This window comes from Hypanus sabinus, chromosome 6 (assembly GCF_030144855.1).
Source record: "Hypanus sabinus isolate sHypSab1 chromosome 6, sHypSab1.hap1, whole genome shotgun sequence".
NCBI classification, from domain to species: Eukaryota; Metazoa; Chordata; class Chondrichthyes; order Myliobatiformes; family Dasyatidae; genus Hypanus; species Hypanus sabinus.
This window is the reverse complement of record NC_082711.1, coordinates 1641026-1664399: the sequence shown is the minus strand read 5'-3', so window position 1 is coordinate 1664399 and position 23374 is coordinate 1641026. Positions and strand designations below refer to the sequence as shown.

General features: G+C 43.2%; 1 protein-coding gene across 3 annotated transcripts in view; it reads right to left on the bottom strand.

Annotated features, from left to right (window-relative positions):
* Window positions 1–23374, bottom strand: part of LOC132395234 (poly(U)-binding-splicing factor PUF60-like) — an 88250-nt gene that overhangs the window by 7155 nt on the left and 57721 nt on the right. For all 3 annotated transcript variants that reach the window (XM_059971525.1, XM_059971527.1, XM_059971526.1), the window contains 4 exons: window positions 21410–21502; window positions 17703–17916; window positions 8777–8967; window positions 1571–1712 (listed from right to left, as the gene is read on the bottom strand). In XM_059971525.1, coding sequence (XP_059827508.1) covers window positions 1571–1712; window positions 8777–8967; window positions 17703–17916; window positions 21410–21502 — 640 coding nt within the window. The remainder of the gene's footprint in view (window positions 1–1570; window positions 1713–8776; window positions 8968–17702; window positions 17917–21409; window positions 21503–23374) is intronic.

Genomic DNA, 23374 nt, shown 5'->3' with positions numbered 1-23374 from the left:
ACTTCTGTACTCAATGCTTTGATTTATAAAGGCCAGCGTTCCAAAAGCCCTCTTCACCACCCTATCTACATGAGACTCCACTTTCAGGGAACTATGCACAGTTATTCCTAGATCTCTCTGTTCCTCTGCATTCCTCAATGCCCTACCATTTACTCTGTATGTTCTATTTGGATTATTCCTGCCAAAATGTAGAACCTCACACTTCTCAGCATTAAACTCCATCTGCCAACGTTCAGCCCATTCTTCTAACCGGCATAAATCTCCCTGCAAGCTTTGAAAACCCACCTCATTATCTATAAATAGATATTTGTGTGGTGTTCTGCTTAGGTATGTTCCAATGAGGCAGGGAAAGGATGGTACGGTACAGGAACCATAATGTACAAAGGCAGTTGAAATCTAGTCAAGAAGAAAAGCTTATAAAAGGTTCAAAAAAACTAGGCAATGATAGAGATCTAGAAAATTATAAGGCTAGCGGGAAGGAGCTTGGAAGTAGGTACAGAGGAGATGTCAGGGGTAAGTTTTTTTTTTAAACACAGTGTGGTGAGTGTGTGGAATGGGCTGCCAGCAATGGTAGTGGAGGCGAATACAATAGGGTCTTTCAAGAGACTCCTAGATAGGTACATGGAGCTTAGAAAAATAGAGGGCTATGGGTAACCCGAGGTAATTTCTGAAGTACATGTTCAGCACAGCATTGTGGGCTGAAGGGCCTTTATTGTACTGTAGGTTTTCCATGTTTTATACAACTAGAGTACAAAAGGATGTAACATTGAGGCATGAGCAGTTTGGGGCTCTTCATCTGAGAAATGTTATTCTCAAATTGGAGAGGGTTCAAAGCAGGTTCACAAAAATGATTCCAGATTGAAGGGCTTGCCATATGAAAAGCATATGTTGGCTCTGGGCCTGTATTCACTAGAATTCAAAAGAATGATGTGTGACTTCATTGAACCCTTTTGAATGGTGAAAGGACTTGATAGAATGGATGCAGAGACGATATTTCCAATAGTGGGGAGAAAGACAGCTACTTAGATCAAAAGGTGGTGAATCTGGAATTCATTGCCACAGACAGCTGTGCAGAATAAGTCATTTTGTATATTTAAGGCAGAGCTTGACAGATTCAATTGCCAAAGGTGTCAAAGGTTCACGAAAAAGGCAGAATGGCATTGACAGGGATAATAATTCAGCCATTACGTAATAGCAGAACAGACTTGATGGTCGAATGGCCTAATCCTGTTCCTACATCCTATGGTTTTTAATGTGAGAGGCAGATTTAGGGCAGGTGGCCAATGTCTTTTCTGTAGGATAGAAATGTTAGACACTTAAAGGCGTAGCTTCAAAATGAGAGGAAAAGTTTAAGCAGATTTATGAGGCTTTTGCTTGGTTTTGTTAAGTGCATGGAAAACACTGCCAGGGAAAGTGATGGAAGTAGAGGTAATTAGGCATCTGATAAACTTCTTGTAAGATCTTATGATATAACCAACATCTTATTAAACAATAAGACATCTTGTAAGATAAAATCAACTCAGTAATCAGTTAAGAAATACACCACAGCTGTAGTGAACATGCTACTGACCTGTAATGACGCCTGGGGCTTGGGCTGCCATGACCGCTTGTGGCAATGCACCCAGTGGTTGTGCCAGGGTAAGTGCTGGAGTAACCAGCCCTGGCGCTGAAAGACCACTAACACCGAGAACCGCGGCCCCAGCCACAGCCTCCTGTAGGCAAGACAAGAAAGACATCATGACAACAGCTCACTCGAAATACTGCCTCAATTCTGTTACTAAAATTGACAGTACCAGTCTCAGTTAACATTGCCAGGTTACTGAAACGTGCTGTAATCGGACTGCAGCAGTAACTGAAGTATTTCTGATAATAGCAATTACTGAAACATTCGACACCAAAACTGACTGTCAGACATGACTGTTCTTTCAGGCTCAGCATCTAATCACCAGTCTGGGAAATGTCCAGAATCTTGTGTCTCTTGTAACAGCTCTGAAAAAGGATACAAGCAGTAATCCATCAGGCTCCACTATTTACAGCTAATTTTCTACGCTCATACCACTTCCTTGCACCAACTCAATCTCCTGCCTGCCTTAACATCCCTCCTGTGAACATACTCACTGAGAGCTGTTACAGCCCATTACAGTGCTTCACTCGCCTCAGCACTGAACTGTGGATTCACTTTTGGGGACTCTGTGGTTCTTGTTCTGTGTATTTTTTGTCTGCCTAATTTGTTCTTTATGCCCCCTGTACATGGGGTGTTTGACAGTCTTTGTTGAATGTTTTTTTAAAATGGGTTCTATTGTTTCTTTGCTTTGTACCTGCCCGCAAAAAAACGAGTCTAAAGGTTGTATATATACACCTTGATATTAAATGTACTTTGTCCTTTGAAGAAACCTCTCTGCATCCAAGAATACAGAATAAAGAATATAAGAATTTTGAGAAAGAAATTAGAAAAGCTAAAAAGATACAAGGTTGCTTTGGCAAGTAAGGTGAAATTAGATCTGAAGGGTTTCTACAGTTATATTAATAGCAAAAGGATATTGAGGGATAAAATTGGTCCCTTAGAGAATCAGAGTGGACAGCTATGTGTGGAGCCAAAAGAGATGGGGAAGATTTTGAACAATTTCTTTTCTTTGGTATTCACTAAGGAGAAGGATATTGAATTGTGTAAGGTAAGGAAAACAAGTAGGGAAGTTATGGAAACTATGACGATTAAAGAGGAGGAAGTACTGGCGCTTTTGAGGAATATAAAAGTGGATAAATCTCCTGGTCCTGACAGGATATTCCCTAGGACCTTGAGGGAGGTTAGTGTAGAAATAGCAGGGGATCTGACAGAAATATTTCAAATGTCATTAGAAACGGGGATGGTGCCGGAGGATTGGTGTATTGCTCATGTGGTAACATTGTTTAAAAAGGGTTCTAAGAGTAAACCTAGCAATTATAGGCCTGTCAGTGGTGGGTAAATTAATGTAAAGTATTCTTAGAGATGGTATATATAATTATCTGGATAGACAGGTTCTGATTAGGAACAGTCAACATGGATTTGTGCGTGGAAGGTCATGTTTGACAAATCTTATTGAATTTTTTGAAGAGGTTACGAGGAAAGTTGACGAGGGTAAAGCAGTGGATGTTGTCTATATGGACTACAGTAAGGCCTTTGACAAGGTTCCGCACAGAAGGTTAGTTAGAAAGGTTCAATTGTTAGGTATTAATATTGAAGTAGTAAAATGGATTCAACAGTGGCTGGATGGGTGATGCCAGAGAGTAGCGGTGGATAACTGTTTGTCAGGTTGGAGGCCGGTGACTAGTGGTGTGCCTCAGGGATCTGTACTGGGTCCAATGTTGTTTGTCATATACATTAATGATCTGGATGATGGGGTGGTAAATTGGATTAGTAAGTACGCAGATGATACAAAGGTAAGTGGCGTTGTGGATAATGAAGTAGGTTTTCAAAGTTTGCAGAGAGATTTAGGCCAGTTAGAAGAGTGGGCTGAACGATGGGAGATGGGAGTTTAATGCTGATAAGCGTGAGGTGCTACATTTTGACAGACAGACATACTTTATTGATCCTGAGGGAAATTGGGTTTTGTTACAGTTGCACCAACCAAGAATAGTGTAGAAATATAGAGGAAGAGGGAGGGGGAGAGGGAGGGGGAGGGGAAGATTACGCCAAGTGGAAATAAGTCCAGGACCAGCTTATTGGCTCAGGGTGTCTGACACTCCGAGGGAGGAGTTGTAAAGTTTGATGGCCACAGGCTGGAATGACTTCCTATGACGCTCAGTGTTGCATCTCGGTGGAATGAGCCTCTGGCTGAATGTACTCCTGTGCCTAAACAGTATATTATGGAGTGGATGGGAGACATTGTTCAAGATGGCATGCAACTTGGACAGCATCCACCTTGGTAGGAATAATCCAAATAGGACATACGTGGTAAATGGTAGGGCATTGAAGAATGCAGCAGAACAGAGTGATCTAGGAATCATGGTGCATAGTTCCCTGAAGGTATAATCTCATTTGGATAGGGTGGTGAAGAAAGCTTTTGGTATGTTGGCCTTTATAAATCAGGGCATTGAGTATAGGAGTTGGAATGTAATGTTAAAATTGTACAAGGCATTGGTAAGGCCAAATTTGGAGTATTCTGTACAGTTCTGGTCACTAAATTATTGGAAAGATGTCAACAAAATAGAGAGAGTACAGAGAAGTTTTACTAGAATGTTACCTGGGTTTCAGCACCTAAGTTACAGGGAAAGATTGAACAAGTTAGGTCTTTATTCTTTAGAGCATAGAAAGTTGAGGGGGGACTTGATAGAGGTATTTAAAATTATGAGGGGGATAGATAGAGTTGACATGGATAGGCTTTTTCCATTGAGAGTAGGGGAGATTCAGACAAGATGACATGAGTTGAGAGTTAGGGGGCAAAAGTTTAGGGGTAACACGAGGGGGAACTTCTTTACTCAGAGAGTGGTAGCTCATGTGGAACGAGCTTCCGATAGAAGTGGTAGAGGTAGGTTCGGTATTGTCATTTAAAGTAAAATTGGATAGGAATATGGACAGGAAAGGAATGGAGGGTTATGGGCTGAGTGCGGGCCAGTGGAACTAGGTGAGAGTAAGCATTCGGCATGGACTAGAAGGGCCGAGATGGCCTGTATCTATGCTGTAATTGTTATATGGTTGTCCTGAATCAACAGTCTACGACTTAAGAGAACTGATTTCTAGGAAAACACACACCAGCCAGGTGACACACAAATTCCGCATCAAGCCTATCAGTCCCATTCTGAGTTCTGAACTTTTCACTGTGATCGCATTTTACTCCTCTAAACTCACCATGACACAACAGCCTGCTTAACCTCGTTGAATATGACCAGTTCTAGTCTGTTGAATCTCAGCTGTACCTGATCTTATGAAATCTTTACAAATCACAATCTGAAAACTTCCCCCAGTCTCATCTCAAACAAGAGAATATCTACAGATGCTGGAAATCTAAGCAACACACACAAAAAGCTGGAGGAACCTAGCAGGCCAGGCAGCATCTATGGAAGAGTAGTCAACATTTTGGCCGAGACCCTTCAGCAGGACTGGGAAAACAAAATATGAGGGTTGGAGTTAAAAGGTGAGGGGAGGGGAGAGAGAGAAACAAGGTGATAGGTGAAGCCAGAAGGAGGAAGGGGGGAGGGGTGAAGTAAAGAGCTGGTAAGTTGATTAGTGAAAGAGATACAGGACTGGAGAAGGAAGGATCTAATAGGAGAAGAAATAGGAATAGGAGAAGGCAATTGGAAGAAAGAAAAGGAGGTGGAGCACCAGAGGGAGGCAATGGGCAGGTAAGGCGATAAAGTGAGAGAGGTAAAAGAGGGATGGGGAATGGTGGAGGGAAGGGATGAGCCACACCAGAAGTTTGAGGAATCAATATTCATGCCATCAGGTTGGAAGCTACCCAGATGGAATACAAGCTGTTGTAAAAACACCATCCCCTTCTCTCAACTCCTGCTTCTCCACCACATCTACTCTCAGGATGAGGCTTTTTATTCCAGAACAAAGGAGATAACCTCTTTCTTCAAAGAAAGGGGCTTCCCTTCCTCCACCATCAATAATACTCTCAACCACAACTCTCATTTCATGCACATCTGCTCTCACCCCAACCTCCCAGGGACAAGGTTTCTCATCCTCACTCAGCACCCCACCAGCCTCTGCATCCAGCACATAATTCTCTGAGACTTCTGCCTGCCCCAAAGGGATCCCACCACCAAGCACAACTTTCTTCCCCCACCCCCCGCCCCCACAATCTTTGCTTCCCGCAGAGATTGCTTCCTATGCAACTCCTTTCCCACCGATCTCCCTCCTGGCACTTATCCCTGCAAGGTGAACAAGAGCTACACCTGCCCCTACACCACCTCATTCACTACCATTCAGGGCCCCAAACACTCCTTCCAGGTGAGGTGACACTTTACTTGTCTGTTGGGGTCATATACTGTGTCCAGTGCTCCCGGTATGACCTCCTATAGATCACTGAAACCAGATGTGGATTGGAAACCCGCTTCACCAAGTAAAGGCAGAGATCCCAGTAGCCACCCATTTTAATTCCACTTCCCATATGTCTATCCATAACCTCCCCCACTGTCACAATGAGGTCACATTCAGGTTGGAAGAACAACACCTTGTATTCCATCTAGGCAGCCTCCAACCTGATGGTATGATCATCGATTTCTCAAACTTCAGGTAATGGCCCATCGTCCACCACTCCCAACCCCTTTTCCCCCTCTCACCTCCATCTCCCTGCCTGCCCATCACCTCCCACTGGTGCTCCTCTCCCCTTTTCTTTCTTCCATGGGCTTTGTCCTCTTCTACAAGATTTCCCCTTTCTCCAGCCCTGTATCTCTTTCACCAATCAACTTCCCATATCTTTACTTCAGTCCCTCTCCCAGTTTCACCCATCACCTTGTGCTTTGCCCTCCTCCCCTCCTTCCACCTTTTAACTCTGCTCCTCCAGTCCTGTTAAAGGGTCTTGGCCCACCTGGCCTGCTGAGTTCCTCCAGTATTTTGTGTGTGTTGCTCCATCTTAGCTCATTCATTGACAAGAATGCTGTTTCACCTAACACAGAGAGCACAAAGACAGGACTCTTTGCACACTGCTTCCAGAGAGTATTTGGCAAAATAGCAAACCACCCTTGCCTAACAAGGTGGGAGAGAGAAAAGAGCTTTCTCCTCCCCCATCCCCAATGTGCAGAAGACACAAAAGCCTGAAAGCACGTACCACCAGGCTCAAGGACAGCTTCTACCACTGTTAAAAGACTATTGAACAATTCCCTAGAATAAGATAGATTCTTGACATCACAATATACATCATTATGGCCTTGTATCCTAGTGTCTATCAGCACTGCACTTTCTCTGTAACATTTTGTTATACTGTCTCACTACACCGATGTGATGAGATGATAAAACACAAGAAATGGTGGAAATCCAGAGCAACACACACCAAACACTGGAGGAACTTAGCAGGTCATGTAGCATCAATGGAAATGAACAAATCGTTGACATTTCCAACAAGATGGCAGCATGATTGTTTTGCAGCGGCTTCTACAGGTCAACAAAAGGTGCTACTGTTCTATTTAAACATATTTCTAAAGATCACAAGATCCTGCTATACGGTAAAAACTTAGAAGTGCTGCAGGTCCACAACATCAGGGAGTTGCTCCCTGGTAGAGATAATCAAGGAGCTGTGCAACATGCTGCTGCCTGAATCGATGGAGGCTTAAGGTCAAATAGTGAGTGGCAAGACCTCTTTGGACATTATCTCATACAACACAAGTTCAATTCACTGATTTATTGGACGAGTGCAGGGGTGAATGGAGGGAGCCTGGTCCTCGGTCATAGTGAGGACAAGGCCTGAAGCCAGGGGTGGTGTGGCACAGTGTCCAAACAGAACCAGTGCTGCCTTCCCAGGGATTCACTTGGCAGAAGACCAGTTTTGTTGTTGCTGACTGCAGATTTTTCTGTTTTGGCTGCACTCAATGGACTCCCGGCCTCAAGCTGCAGGGTCGCTTGCTTTTCAGCCGCCAGAGGAGAGGCATCCAAGCCAGCATGTTCTACTGGCGGCGGTGTAGTGCTGTTACGGTGACTATAAATTTCAAATGGACCCAGTCGTCTGGACTATATACATACATATTTGTGTGGTTGCGTCTTTACTAATATTCTATACACGCTCGTATATGCAAGGACTGGGTCTCAAAGCCGCAGATTCACCTTGTGGTGCCAGTGGCCGGTCAACAGGTAATATCAGTGGACTGGGTGATTTGGACGTATCCAAATTCTGCATCGTATTTTTACTGAGATTCGATATAGGCTTGCTGACTTGTATGTGCAAGGACTGGGCATCAAGTCCGGGGGGGTGGTGGCACACTCTTATTATGTGATGGGGATCCTGTGTGTGCTTATTGTTGGGTGTGTCTTTGCAACATGACTCCGTAGTAACATTTGGCTTTATCCATGAGTATTCATGTACGGTTAAATAACAATTAAACTTAAATTGAATTTCAGGCTGAGACCCTTAACTTCAGGACCGGAAAGGAAGAGGGAAGATGCCAGAATGAGATGGGGAAAGGGGTAAGGAGTACAAGTTAGCAGGTGGGTGGAAAAGGTAAAGGGCTGAAGGAGGAGGAATCTGATAGGAAAGAAGAGTGGATCATGAAAGAGAAAGAGGGGGAGATGAAAGGTAGGTCAGAAAAGGTAAGGGGGGCACACGAGTGGGGAAATGAAGAAAGGGAAGGGGGGGAAATTCTTTTTACTGGCAGTTGGAGAAATTTAGCATAGCAGTATGTGCAACTCTGTTGCAGCTTAGAGAATCGAAGTTTGATTCCAGCATCCTCTGTAAAGAGTTTGTACATCCTCTCCGTGAAATAGGTTTCCTCCAGGTGTTCCTGTTTCCTCCCACAGTCAAATTACATACTGATTAGTAGGTTAATTTATCATGGTAAATCATCCCATAATTAGGCTAGGGTTAAATCAGGGTTTTTTGGGGGTTGAAGGACCACAAGGGTCTATTCTGCACTGCTAAAGATATATATATATAAAAAGAATCAATCATGCTGTCTAAAGGGTGTTTCTATAGATGCTGCCTGACTTGCTGAGCTCTGCCAGTATTTTGTATGTTGAAATGTTCTGTATTGAAGGCACAGAGAACAGTGCACTTCAGCATGTGTGACAATAACAAACCAATGTTTTTACAAACAGCCCTACTGCCACTGCCCAGCTCTAGCTCAGAAGCCAACTTCCCTCACAAACCTGAGCTGTGATCTTGGCCGTTGCGGCGGCTGCTGCCACGGCTGCAGCAGGGGGTAATCCACCCGGTGCGGCAGGAGTCATCAATGGCATCGGAGGGGTCACCGCTTTCCCAACTCGTAGGAACTGGCCGCCAAGGTCAAAGAGGTTCATGGAGGAAACGGCATCCTGCGAGGACTGGGCCTTCTCGTATTCTGCACAAGGGAACAGGTTCAGTGTCCACGTACAGACAGGGCCCTCTGGGACAACGCCCAGCACCTGCCATCACAAAGCCCAAGAATGGGCACCATGCTCTATCCCACAACATCCTGTCAGAGGTTCTCCATTCCCCACCCCTCTCAAGCCCACCCCCAACCATACTCCATTATTACAGCTGCCCACTACCCCCCACACTCTCTTCACCATCCTCTTCCCAGCAGAGTCCCTGAACCTCTTCCCACCTCCACCCGCAGGCTCTCCCAATCCCCTACGCCACCATACACACCCATTTTAAGTGAGGCCCCTAACATTCTTCTCGGCAGGCCTCAGCCCTTGTGACACAACTCCAGGGCATTTACTCATCCACACAAAATGCAAGCCGGCCTCTCTTACCTTTGTCATGTCTCTTTCATTTCCAATGTGGTCTTCACACAGGTGGAAGTGTGAAATTCAGTTACTTGCGCCGGCTGCACCTCTTTAGGCTACAGTAGGCTTCTGCAAACGTGTATTGTTTTGCACAGGCTCTGAAAGGTGCAGACAGCTGATCCACAAGGACTGCATGTGGAGGCAGAAAGAAGCTCTGCAGGAAGGTGGTGTCTGGTCCACCACAACACCAGAAGGGTGGGGCCCAAACAAGAATCAGTGATGCATCCCCCTGTACCCACTGGTGTGAAGTGCACACCACACTGGCCGGCAGCCTGTTACTGTGGGGTCTAGCAGCAGCTGTTTGTCCCAGATTAGGGGCCACAGTATTTTCCAACGCTGGCAAAGATCAGACACCAAGAACTTTAAACTTCCACCTGTCAATCGCACTTCATTGGGCTTTGAGTATTGTCCATTGTGTTAAAAATTAACAGATTAAACAGTACTGTGGCAGAATACCACTAAGTATGTTTGTACTTCGTCCAGTAGTGGTGACATTAAAAACATTGCAATGAAGTCATTATCACTGTATGGCTACTGACCAAGCATGAAACAAACTTGCACCAAACCAAATTTTACCTGTACGAGCAAGTGCAAGGAGGACACTAACAAATCAAAAAGCCATTTCACCTCCGGGACCCAAGTTCAAATCCAGCCCAAACTAATAGCATGAAAAGTTCCATGTCAAATTTCAATCAAGGTGAAATAAGTTAGCTTTGGTCAAAGGTCTTCACAACGTAGCAGGCATAGTTCGTTAGTGATTATGTCCTTCTGTCTCAATGAAAGAACTTGAGTTAGTGGTCAGGCAAATAACAAATATGCTGGCTCACCACCAAGTGGTGAAACTCGATATTCAGCCTGTCCATTGCAAATACCAGATTTTAAATCCATATATGCACAGCTACACAGTGCTCCTCACTCAACCAATTACTGCCATCAAAAGATACCAATCAGTCCCCCAATCATCCCCTAATTAGTCAGCTCTTCTGAAGGCAGATTAAAGCAATTAACACACTGTGCCCACTGATCGAGTCAGAACCACTGAAATGAGGATGATGGCAAAAAGATCCAGAGATGACTGATAAAAGAATTGGTATCATTGGTACCCTGAAAGATTGACTGACATCTTTCAAAAGGGGCAAATGAAATAAACTGAACAGATATGGGGTAAGAGCTGGAAATAGTTGTGGCAGAAAGATCACCAGCCTGAAACGTTAGCCATTTCTGTGCAGATGCTGACTGACCTGAGTATTTGCAACCTACTCTTTAAATTACAGAAGTTTTCATGTTTTATTGTTTTACAACACTGAACCACAGCAGATTTAATTTGGCTTTTTTTGACACTGATCAACAGAAAAAGTCTCTTTCGTGTCAAAGCGAAAACAGATTTCTACAAACTGATCCAAATTAGTTATCAATACAAAGTAATTGATTACATTAAGTATTCACATCACTAATACAACATACCAAATTATCACTGGAGTAGCCAATTGGATTTAGAAGTCACATAATTAGTTAAATGGAGATCACTGTGTGTGGTCAAGATGTTTCAACTGGTTGTAGTAAAAATACACCTGTAACAAGAAAGTCTGGTGAGTAAGTATCCTGGCAAAAACTACTCCACGAAGACAAAAGTTCACTCCAAGCAACTCTGAAAAAAGGTTATTGAAAAGCACGTCAGGAGAAGGATATAAGAAAATTTCCAAATAACTGAATATCTGTTGGCGTACAGTTAAGTCACTCATCAAGAAGTGGAAAGAATATGGCACAAGCTTCAGAGGCTGAAATAGGACCGCATATACTGTGCAAGAGACCTGCTTTCACTTTAACATGAAAAAGTCTTTCTGTTAATCAATGCCAAAAAAGCCAAATCAAATCCACTGTGATTCAATGTTATAAAATAGTAAAACATGAAAGCTTCCAAGGGAGGTGAATACTTTTTATAGGCACTGTATATTTCACAGTGATGAAGTGCTTTGAGAGGCTTATGATAAAATATATCACTTCTTCCCTGAGAATCAACTCTGATCTGCTCCAATTTGCCTTTCGTCTCCAGGTCAACAGCAGATCCCATTTCATTACCTTTTCACTCAAGCCTGGAACATCTGGTCTTCAAAGATACATACGTCAGGATGCTCTTCATTGACTACAGCTCAGCATTCAATACAATCATACCCTCAAAACTAATCAATAAAGCCCAAGATCTTGGCCTCAATACATCCCTCTGCAAATGGATCCTCAACATTGTCACTTGCAGACCCCAGTCAGTTCAGACTGGCAACATCTTTTGAAGACCCTGACCTGGAGTTACACGCAGACTTCGTTTCTTTGCGGGAATAGGACCCGTTCTCAGAGTTTCAGGACCGGTCACTGTTGTTCGGCACACCAAGGGCTTGGCCTGAGTCTGCCTCGTGTTTGGAAGCTTAAGATCTCGGGGCTATGGAGACGAGCAGATCGAGTGTCAGTATCAGGAGACCCGTCTGTCGATGGGGAGACCGGAACATCTTTCTCTGTTGGCCTGAACACCTTTAATCTTTGCAATCTTCAGGCACAGAGCTTGTAAAAAGTGACAAAATGGACTTTTTAATATTGTAAACCAGCAGGTTGTTGTTATATCTCCTGCTCGCTGCGAAGATGGGGGACATCTCCCTCTCATTTATTAGGGAGAGAGAACATGTGGTTTGTCGAATGCCAGATGAAATGCGATAGTCTTTGGAATAACTGGAAGGTCCGTGTCTTTGCTATCGCCTAGCTCACGCTTGTGCTCGGTAGCAGGGAGCTGGGTTGGGGGGACTTCGGGGTTCTACCATTCATTCTTTGGGGCACTTCTCTGTTTTCGTGGATGTTTTGCAAAGAAAGAGCATTTCAGGATCCATATCGTATACATTTATGTGACATTAAATTGGACCTTTGAACCCGATCTCCACAATCACCAGGTGCACCACAAGGCTGTGTGCTTAGCCCCATGCTCCACTCACTTTACACTTAAGAGCTTAACAAAAAGCTCTGTATTGAAAGGACAGGACAGGCGGTGCCATGACTGTTGGTAAGAGATGGAATTACATCTTTAGAAAGAGGTGACAGAGTCAAAGAATGCTGAATCTTTGTGGGTTGAGTTAAGAAAACCGCAAGTGTAAAAAAAAATTATGGGAATCATATATAGGTTTCCAAATAGTAGCCAAGGTGTGAGGTTGAGATTGCAAAGGGGACTGGAAAAGGCATGTAATAAGGGTAATGAGACAGTTGTAATGGGGGACTTCAATATACAAGGGGATTGGGAAATCGCAAGAGAGGGAATTTGTTTAATGCCTGTGAGATGACTTAAAGCAGCTTGCGCTCGAGCCTGATATCTTAGATTGGGCATTGTATAAAAACCCTGATCTTATTAGGGACCTTAATGTAAAGGAACATTTAGGAGGCAGTGGTCATAATATAATTGAATCCATACTGCAATTTGAGAGAAGGAAGCACAAATGGAACAAAGGGAATTGCCCGGGTGGATTGGAGAAGGATACTGGCGAGGATGATGGCAGAACGGAAGTGGCCGAAGATTCTGGGAATATTTCACAAGACGCAGGATAGGTATGTCCCACAGAAGTAGTTCTCAAGTGTCAGGGGTAGGCAAACAAGAAAAAGTAAAGACTACATAAAAGCTAAAGAAAGGGCATATAAGGTAGCAGAAAAGTGAGAGGAGGGTTGGATGATTGGAAAGCTCTTAAAATCCACCAAAAGACAACTAACATAAGGTATAAAACAGGAAAAGGTGAAATATGAGGGCAAACTGGCCAATAATATAAAGCAAGATACTATGAGTTTTTTTCAGTTGTATAAAGGTTAAAGAGATGTGAGAGTTGATATTGGACCACTGGAAAATAATGCTGGTAAGGTAGTAATAGGGGACAAAGAAAAGGCAGATGAACCTAACGAGTACTCTGCCTCAGTCTTCATTGTGGAAGATACTAGCAGTATGCCAAAGGTCCGTGAGTGACAGGGAGTATGAGTGCCATGGCTGTTGCAAAGGTGAGCTCAAAGGTCTTAAGGTGGATAAGTCATCTGGACCAGATGGACCACATCCTAGAGTCCTGAGAGAGGTTGCTGAAGACATAACAGATGCATTGGTCATGACCTTTCAAGAATCACTTGATTCTGGCATGGTTCCCAAAGACTAGAAAATTGCAAATATCACTCCACTCTCAGAAAGGTGAAAGGCAAAAGAAATTATAGGCCAGTTAGCCTAACCTCAATGGCTGGGAAACGTGGTTGCAGGAGGGGTGTGATTGGCAACTAAATATTCCTGGATTTCGTTGCTTCAGGTGTGATAAGAATTGGAGGGACAAGAGGGGGAGGTGTTAGGTTGCTTTGGCAAGTAAGGTGAAAATAAATCCGAAGGGTTTCTACAGTTATATTAATAGCAAAGGGATAGTGAGGGATAAAATTGGTCCCTCAGTGAATCAGAGTGGACAGCTATGTTTGGAGCTAAAAGAGATGGGGGAGATATTGAACAATTATTTTCCTTCAGTATTCACTAAGGAGAAGGATATTGAATTGTGTAAGGTAAGGGAAACAAGTAGGGAAGTTATGGAAACTATGACAATTAAAGAGGAAGAACTGGAGCTTTTAAGGAATATAAAAGTGGATAAATCTCCGGATCCTGACAGGATTTTCCCTAGGACCTTGAGGGAGGTTAGTGTAGAAACAGCAGGGGCTCTGACAGAAATATTTCAAATGTCATTAGAAACGGGGATGGTGCCGGAGGATTGGCGTATTGATCATGTGGTTCAATTGTTTAAAAAGGGTTCTAAGAGTAAACCTAGCAATTATAGGCCTGTCAGTTTGACATCAGTGGTGGGTAAATTAATGGAAAGTATTCTTAGAGGTGGTATATATAATTATCTGGATAGACAGGGTCTGATTAGGAACAGTCAACATGGATTTGTGCGTGGAAGGTCCTGTTTGACAAATCTTATTGAATTTTTTGAAAAGGTTACGAGGAAAGTTGACAAGGATAAAGCAGTGGATGTTGTCTATATGAACTTTAGTAAGGCCTTTGATAAGGTTCCGCACAGAAGGTTAGTTAGGAAGGTTCAATCATTAGGTATTAATATTGAAGTAGTAAAATAGATTCAACAGTGGCTGGATGGGAGATGCCAGAGAGTAGTGGTGGATAACTGTTTGTCAGGTTGGAGGCCGGTGACTAGTGGTGTGCCTCAGGGATCTGTACTGGGTCCAATGTTGTTTGTCATATACATTAATGATCTGGATGATGGGGTAGTAAATTGGATTAGTAAGTATGCAGATGACAGTAAGGTAGGTGGCAATGTGGATATTGAAGAGAGGTTTTCAAAGCCTGCAGAGAGATGTAGGCCAGTTAGAAGAGTGGGCTGAACAATGGCAGATAGAGTTTAATGCTGATAAGTGTCAAGTGCTACATTTTGGTAGGAATAATCAAAATAGGACATACATTGTAAATGGTAGGGCATTGAAGAATGCAGTAGAATAGAGTGATCTAGTGCATAGTTTCCTGAAGGTGGAATCTCATGTGGATAGGGTGGTAAAGAAAGCTTTTGGTATGTTGGCCTTTATAAATCAGAGCATTGAGTATAGGAGTTGGGATGTAATGTTAAAATTGTACAAGGCATTGGTAAGGCCAAATTTGTGTACAGTTCTGGTCACCAAATTATAGGAAAGATGTCAACAAAATTGAGAGAGTACAGAGAAGATTTTCTAGAATGTTATCTGTGTTTCAGCACCTAAGTTACAGGGAAAGGTTGAACAAGTTAGGTCTTTATTCTTTGGAGCGTAGAAGGTTGAGGAGGGACTTGATAGAGGTATTTAAAATTATGAGGGGGACAGAGTTGACGTGGTTAAGCTTTTTCCATTGAGAGTAGGGGAGATTCAAACAAGAGGACATGAGTTGAGAATGAGGGCGCAAAAGTTTAAGGGTATTCGAGTAGGAATTTCTTTACTCAGAGAGTGGTAGCTATATGGAACGAGCTTCCAGTAGAAGTGGTAGAGGCAGGTTCAGTATTGTCATTTAAAGTAAAATTGGATAGGTATATGGGACAGGAAAGGAACGGAGGGTTATGGGCTGAGTGCAGGTCAGTGGGACTAGGTGACAGTAAGCATTCGGCACGGACTAGAAGGGCCGAGATGGCCTGTTTCCGTCCTGTAATTGTTATATGGTTATATAAATGGCCTGTTTTCTGTGCTGTAGTGTTCTGTAGTTCAATGAATAAGGAAATCTGACTCCATTACAGCCCTGCATTGTGCAGTTCACACTGAATCCACCCATCTATCATTCATCTTCACTCTCTGCCCCAGTCCTTGACTTCCACTGATTAAAAATAAAGATCCTCTCTATCCTCACAACCTCATTTGTCCCAAGAGAGAATCTGAAGGCTAAATGATGCCACAGATACGTCGTTGGTAACTGGAATGAGACGCTGTTGCAGGAACAGGAAGTGTTTAAGCAGCATCTTGAGAGCTATTTGAATGAGCGAGGCATAGAAGGATATGGAATTAAAGGCAACAAATGAGGATTAGTTTAGATAAACATCAGAAGGTTTAAAATGACTGATCTACACTTAAAGGTTTGTCACAGCCATCCTTACATTTTTAAGGCAGCTAGCGCCTCATCAATGGATTTTTCCAGAGAGAATGATCAGGCCTCAGCAATGTCATAGTATAGCCCTCCCTTTGCTCCCTCAGAAATTAGGATACATCTCATTCAGACCAGATAAGTGATTTCCTCTCTGCTAGCTCATCCATAAAAGCATCACTTTGTGTAAGATAGAAGTCCATTTAGCCTAACAAGTCTAACAGTACAGTTGCAATAATCACAATTCCATCCACCCAATTCTCTTACCAACCCAAAACGGTGAGATCAGATAATCTTCCTGAAGCTGTAAACCATCTGAATCATCAATGCAAGCACCTAGTTTCATCATTCAGTATCTAGGGTATAATCAGTACTGCACATAGACATCTTGGTCAACCGACGCTGTTCTCTACTGACATTGCAGACAATACAGAAATTTTTAAATGGAAACAACTACTTGGAACATCCAGGCTAGAAGAGTGGCTTGGTCAACCTGCAACTGGATATAGTGCTCACTTGTGCAACACATTCATTTCATGCTCAACTCTCAAGTTTAGCTGACAATTTTTCCCCAGTTGCTGGTTCATTTTCCTTCTGAACTGAAACAGGAATTATCTGAAGTAAGGACACTGCAGGATATCTAATTGACCACTAGCATCCTGGTAGCTGTAAAGGTAGTTGACTAATCACAACAATCAGTTCATCTACAACAGCCACAGAAAGACAATGAAAGTTTAGAAAGTTTAGGAACTACAAGCCCTCCATTCACCCTGGATTCTAGGTTTCAAGACAAGTGCTGTGCTTAGATAGAACATACAATACATATCTGCAGTTAGCTAGCGATAACTGATAATTATGTAAAGGTCAAACAGGAATGGTCAACAGAAGTATCGAAGTGTCAGAGATTAAGGATTGCTTACATATCACTCTGTAGTGGCAGCACAGATGAAGAATGCCCGACTCCACAAGTTCCAGATAACAGAGCTGGCACAAGTCTTGGATTACAGTGACGACGAAAACCTGGATGTTAAAAATGCAGCATCCTTGCACAGTGGCTGTGCCCGAGGCACAAAAGTGTTTGTGTGACCTATATCGACAAGTCAGCTTGCCAGCCTGCATACACGTGCACAGAGATCTATACTTTAAGCAGTACTAGTTGAAGCAACATCAACTAATAGGAGGAAAGGAAAAGGGCTGATGGCACTAAGGAATAAATATGTTCCCACTGTTACAAGCTCTGGCAGTGGTTACGATGAAATACACAGCTTGTCCTCTGTGATTCTAACATTCAGCCTTTTCTTCCAGGAGTTATTCCCACTCCATCAGACAAACGCTTCCAATTCTGACGTACTATCCTGATGGCCTTTCAATGCTGAGTGATTGGCAGTCTGGTTAAATTTAGAGGTAGCTTGGTGCTTTAGAGTGGGGAAAAACAAGGTAGGAAGAAAATAAAATCAAACAGCAAAAGGAAATTAGATGGAAAGTGTTTAAACTTGATACAGAGGATCTGAAAGGAAGCAGAGAGCAGTCCTTCACACCATCTACTTGGGCTGCAAAGATCGCGAAAGTCCCTGAGGTGAAAGGCTATTACTCTGTCCAACTCCACTTTACAAAAATGACAGGCCCTGTATTTTTTAATTTTGTAAATGTGTGTTCCTCTCTTTCTGCACAATACTGTCAAGAAACTAGTTTTACCAACAGAACACTCACCAATGAATCCATATCCTTTGTGCTTCCCCGTTGTGGGGTCTCGGGCCAAGGTGCAGGATTTAATCTTTCCAAAGGCCTCGAACACACTTTTAATGTCATCATCCGACAGATCCGGGTGAACGGACGCGACATAAATTCTGTTAAACGCCCTGGCTTCCTCTGCAAGCTGGTCTATGATTGGTTGAGCTTGTCCTATGTTACTCGGTCTGCCAACCTGTAACAAAAGAAACCCCCGCCAATTACAGACCAAGCTAGAAATTAATACGAACCATGCCACTTCTCCTGAAAAACACAGGCTAAGAACTGAGATGCTAACTGGAATCTTCCTAGGACATTGTAAGTGCCCCAGAAATATTTGACAAAGGTGCCCATCAGTAATGGGAGTGAGTGGGTCTCTGAGTCTGCTTCCATTGGGAAGAGACTAGCTTTCAAAGCTCATTTACTTTTCCAGCCCACTCAAAGAACACTGGCCTCCAGTATTCACAAAGAAAACCATAGTGTTTTCCAGGAGAGTATGTAGCATGCTGGCACATCTAATTAAAGGGAAACTACACCTCATTTAAAAAACAGTAAATTTCCTGCTCCCACACACAATCCCCTGCCAAGTGCTCCGAGCCACACGTTGTGGTGCTGCGGAGAAATCCACCCCGTCACCTCGCGTTTGTTCACCACCAGGAAAGGGCATATACAGGGGCCGAGAGTGGGAGGGAGGAGTTTAGCAGCCCACACACCTTCCCGGGGTGCATTCTGGGTAGAATGACATCACTGCAGCTGCACTGTACAAAACCTTCCACAGAAGTCATTCACCTGTGGATGATTTGTACAGGACAGCTACAGAACAAGCAGACCGGAGTGATGTCACCCCACCCAGAATACGCCACAGGTAGGAGCACAAGCAGCGACACCAGGCAGTGGGAGAAAAAGCAACGTCACGAGCTGGATTTCTCCCCAACACAGCAGCACATGATTCGGAACTATTGGCAGAGGATTGTGCCTGACAGCAAGCTGTTGAAACTTACCACTTTTCAAATGGGCTGAAGGCCCCTTTAACAGATACCAAACACAAGCTGACATCTGAGTCTATGTTTACTGGGACGGCCCTGACTTGTCCCCCCAGCCAATCGCAGAACATAGAGGCTTGACACTAAATGAGAAGCTAAGCGCAACCTGCTGCGGAGACAGGACAGAACCGTTGCAGTAAATGTGGTGGGTGGTTGGAAAGAAGAGATCGGAGACTGGTTTCAAAGCTTATCCATTTATTATTTGGTAGTTGAGTTACAAGCTGATTTGCTAGTTGGTGGGAAATTAAAACGATGCAGACTCATTGTCCAGTTGATGTAAAATGTCCAACACACTGAGGATGCACAGGGGAAGTGAGCAGAGAGTGCCTTCCTTCGCGTACAGGATGCACTGATATTTTAAATCAATAAAGATTTAAACTAGATCTGCAGCACGAAACAAGAAAAAAAAACTTGAAGTGCAGGCTAGCAAGAGTTCCAACTAACTTTTTGTGCACATAACTATCAAGGGTCCAACTCCAAGCATAGCGTTGCCATTCTTTACAAGAAAAAAGTGAACATGGGATTGTGACCCCAATGAGCAGAACAATGAGAACATCCAGAGGTGCAGATGGCACAGTGAACTATAAGCAAAGTGTCAGCACACAAAATGGATGTCCAGAGATCACTGTAGTGTCTGGTTATAATTAAGGCTCCAGACAGAGTTGGTTAATGCCGCCCTTCTCAATAGCCTTGACTATTATGATCCAGTCAGTTCCGTGTATAATCTTCCAACTACTTTTACAAACGGGATCTTTCACTTGATTGAAAACACAGTCAAGCATTGTCAAGTGAAGCACAGCTCCTAGAGATTTCACTGGCAGGTAACTAAGCCAAACCTACAGTACCTGCTCAAAGTCTCCCCTGTACTCCACACAAAGACATGGTCAGAGCCAGCTGCCAACAGGACAAGCCAAGAAAAGATGCTATGTAATTTTTTTTTAAAACAAAACTCCAGTCTAATGTCCTGCAATTGTTTTTCATGAAAACATCACTAGAAAAAAATATTGCAGAGGGAAAATAGGCAAAACCCAACCCAGTCTGCCTGGCTCCCTCCCTCCAAACCCCAGGATGGTCCTGAGAGGTGCAGTCACTCAGAATGCCGTGTGCTCCTGGCTGTGGCACCTTAATGCTGGAATTTATAGCTGCTGCTTCTTCTGAACAGACAGGCTGCTTGGCTGGCGAGGAGGGTAGTACTCTGCAGCCGAATCCTGCTCTATATGAAAGCTTGGAAGAGACACAAAGAAAAGAGGTCGTTTCTCATCACATCATAGGAACTGTTATGGCAGCATTCATAAAAATCAGTAAAATCCTAGAGATTAAACACGGGCACAAAAACGCTGCTTTAATGAAGACTGGAGGAACTGAGGTTAAACTCGGGATCCATTGTAAAGTCACCAAGGTTTTTGCTCTCCACAAACTCAGCTCAGGAAGCTCAAATAATTAACACTCACTATTGACTATTATCAATACCTTTCCACAAGACCAATCAGGACACTAAATATTGTGCACTCTGTCTGATGATCTTCTGTCCCAGAACATTTAACCTCATCTGGTCTCTCTCCATCTTGAATTATTTTTTTGTTCATTCCATTCAAATGTCTATCCTATCCCAAGTCTCCCCCTCACAACATCTTTAAACTATTTTAATCTAGGCACAACTTGCAGCACTGCACCCACCATCTGGAATACATGTATTCAACATATTCACAGCACCCAACTACCCTAAACACCTCATAGCTCAGCTATACCTGCTTTCCATAATGCTATGATTTCAGTGACAGTCTTTAGCCTTCATGGTAGACACAGACAAGTGGCCAAGCATAATGTTTCCATTTTCTTGCAATGAAACCTGTGCCCAAAACAGTTAGATCTCTAATCTTGTGTAAAATCTAGCTCCCCTCAGAAGTCTACTTAAGCCATATAAGATGTACAATTTTCTCAATGCTCAGTAGCCAATTGTGCATCATCATTAGCACATCAGTTCCTCTATTTACCAGCTATGCCTAAATTTACTTACCAGTTGTTGGATGGTTAACAAGTTAGAGCAGTGACCAGCGTCTCAATTCGACGGTCCTATTGTCACATTTGATCATGTGTTGAAGCATATCCCTGATCAGTTGCTGAGGCATGCATTAATATACAGCATGCCTGTGACACCCTTTAACCAATGAATCCAGAACATCTCCGCCTACTATAATTAAACCTATAAGTCGAGACCTAACAGAGGAGCCACCTGTAATGTGAAAATTGCTATATCATATGGCACCTGAGTATCTGCTGTGGTGCTTTGAGGGGAGGGGTTAGGGGTGGAGTGACCACCCAAATCACATCAGGATAAATGAGGCAGCACTTGAGCAGTGCACAAAAATAAAACTGAATCAAGTTGTGAATTGCACAGGAACATCTAGCTGTCTACAACACTACCACAGAGATGACAACAAAATGAGCTTTTCCCCATTACACAGATAGCCACAGCCACTTACAACCACCAATTTCACAACCACTATCCACTTATCACCAACTACACCTGCTTCAATGCTTCACTTCTTTCATATACCACAAACACATTTCACATTGATGCAATCAAAAGGACCTTAGTCTGCAGAGATCGCACAGCCCACATATTAATGTATTTGAGTGACTTACCTTGATATTTCTGCCTCCCAACATCACCGAGTTCATCTGCTCAAGGGCAAGTTGAGCTGCCTCTGGAACCTCGTACTCCACAAAGGCAAACCCCTACGAGTAAAAGGAAGGGCCTCACTTTCTAGTCCACTAGAGCACCGTGCAATCTATAGTGCCAGTTAACCAGCACTGGCCCCAGTCATTACAAAAATACACAATAAAACTTTAGCCAGGAGCCAATAAACTGACAGACCTGCACAGCAGGTTGGAGGCTGCATAAGCTTTTCCCAATTTATCATTTCATTCTTCCACCTTTGTTTCTAAGGCAACCATTTAGAGAGGGTTTCTGCTCCTCATTATTGAGAAATTTGAAAGGACATTGGTCTACTGTGGTGTTGCCACATGCCCTGTCTCTCAATCTTAAAACAGCTTGTCTTCCCACCTCAACTTCAATGACTAGATGAAGCCATTCAATTTGTCCTTGGGTTAACCTAACACCCAAGGCACCTTTCTGAAATCATCCCACACATTACAACATGCAACCATTCTATAGTTAGAACACTTTTGACCCCAGTTTCCCTCAGATAATTCTCCTGAAAAACAAATACATTTGACAGTGCAGATTCTAACCAAGTAATCAAAATAACTCTAGGCTCCATGCAACTAAAATTGTACTTTTGAATTCAAACTCCCATGAAATTAAAAAGATTCTACTAATCCATTTATGTGCATCCCAGGTTAGCTTTTTGCTGCATTAGAAAGGATGCTAAAATTCCATGTCTCTGGCCAAATCCTCACTCAATTTGCCTCTCCATTGTAGTCACTCAAGTAGATAGGGCAGGGGGGTGGGAACCGGAGTGAAGGAACTAAGGATAGGACAGATGGTAAAAAATTAAAGATAGCATGCAGTCAGACTGTCAGAAAGGACAGGCAGTTGATGGGACTTAGTTGCAGCCAACAGGCTGAGTATCAAAACATTAGGGATGCAAAATCAGAAAGGATAGCAAATACAGTAATCAAGATGTTGTATCTAAGTGCGCATAGTATAAGTAGTAAGGTGGATGACCGTGTTGTACTACTACAGATTGTCAAGCATGATGTGGTAGCCGTCACTGAATCATGACTACAAGATGGTCATAGTTGGGAACTGAACGTCAAAGGTTACACTTTTTATCAGAGAGATAGGCAGAGGGGGTGGTTTGGCTCTACTGGTAAAGAATGGTGTCAAATCAGTAGAAAGACATGACACAGGATTGGAAGATGTTGAATCTTGTGGGTTGAATTAAGAAACTGCAAGGGTAAAATAACTCTAATGGCTGTTATATAGGGGCCTCCCAACAGTGGCTGGGTGGTGGAGCACAGATTATAACAGGAAATAGAAAAAGCGTGTCAAAATGGCAATGTCACAGTAGTCATGGGAGAATTAACATGCAAGTCCAGACTAGAGTGGATATAGGACCACTAGAAAATGAGGCTGGCAAAATAATAAGAGAGATGGCAGATGAACTAAATGAGTATTTTGCATAAGTCTTCACTGTAGAAGACACTAGCAGTGTGCCAGAGGTTGATGGGTGCGAGGGAAGACAAGTGCAGTTGTAATTACAAAGAGAGGGTGCTCAAAAAGCTGAAAATGTACATAAGTTACCCGGACCAGATGAACTACACCCTCGGGTTCTGAAAAGAGGTAGCAGCAGAGATTGTGGAAGCATTAAAACTGATTTTTTTTTTAAATCATTGGACTCTGGCATGGTGTCAGAGGACTGGAAAATTGCAAATGTCACTCCACTCTATAAGAAAGGAGGAAGGCAGCAGAAAGGAAATTACAGATCAGTTAGCCTGACCTCAGTGGTTGGGAAAATGTTACAGTCAATTGTTAAGGATGAGGTGATGGGAGTACTTGGTGACACAGGGCAAGACAGTACAAAGTCAGCATGGTTTCCTTCAGGAAAAATCCAACCTGACAAACCTGTTGGAATTCTTTGAGGA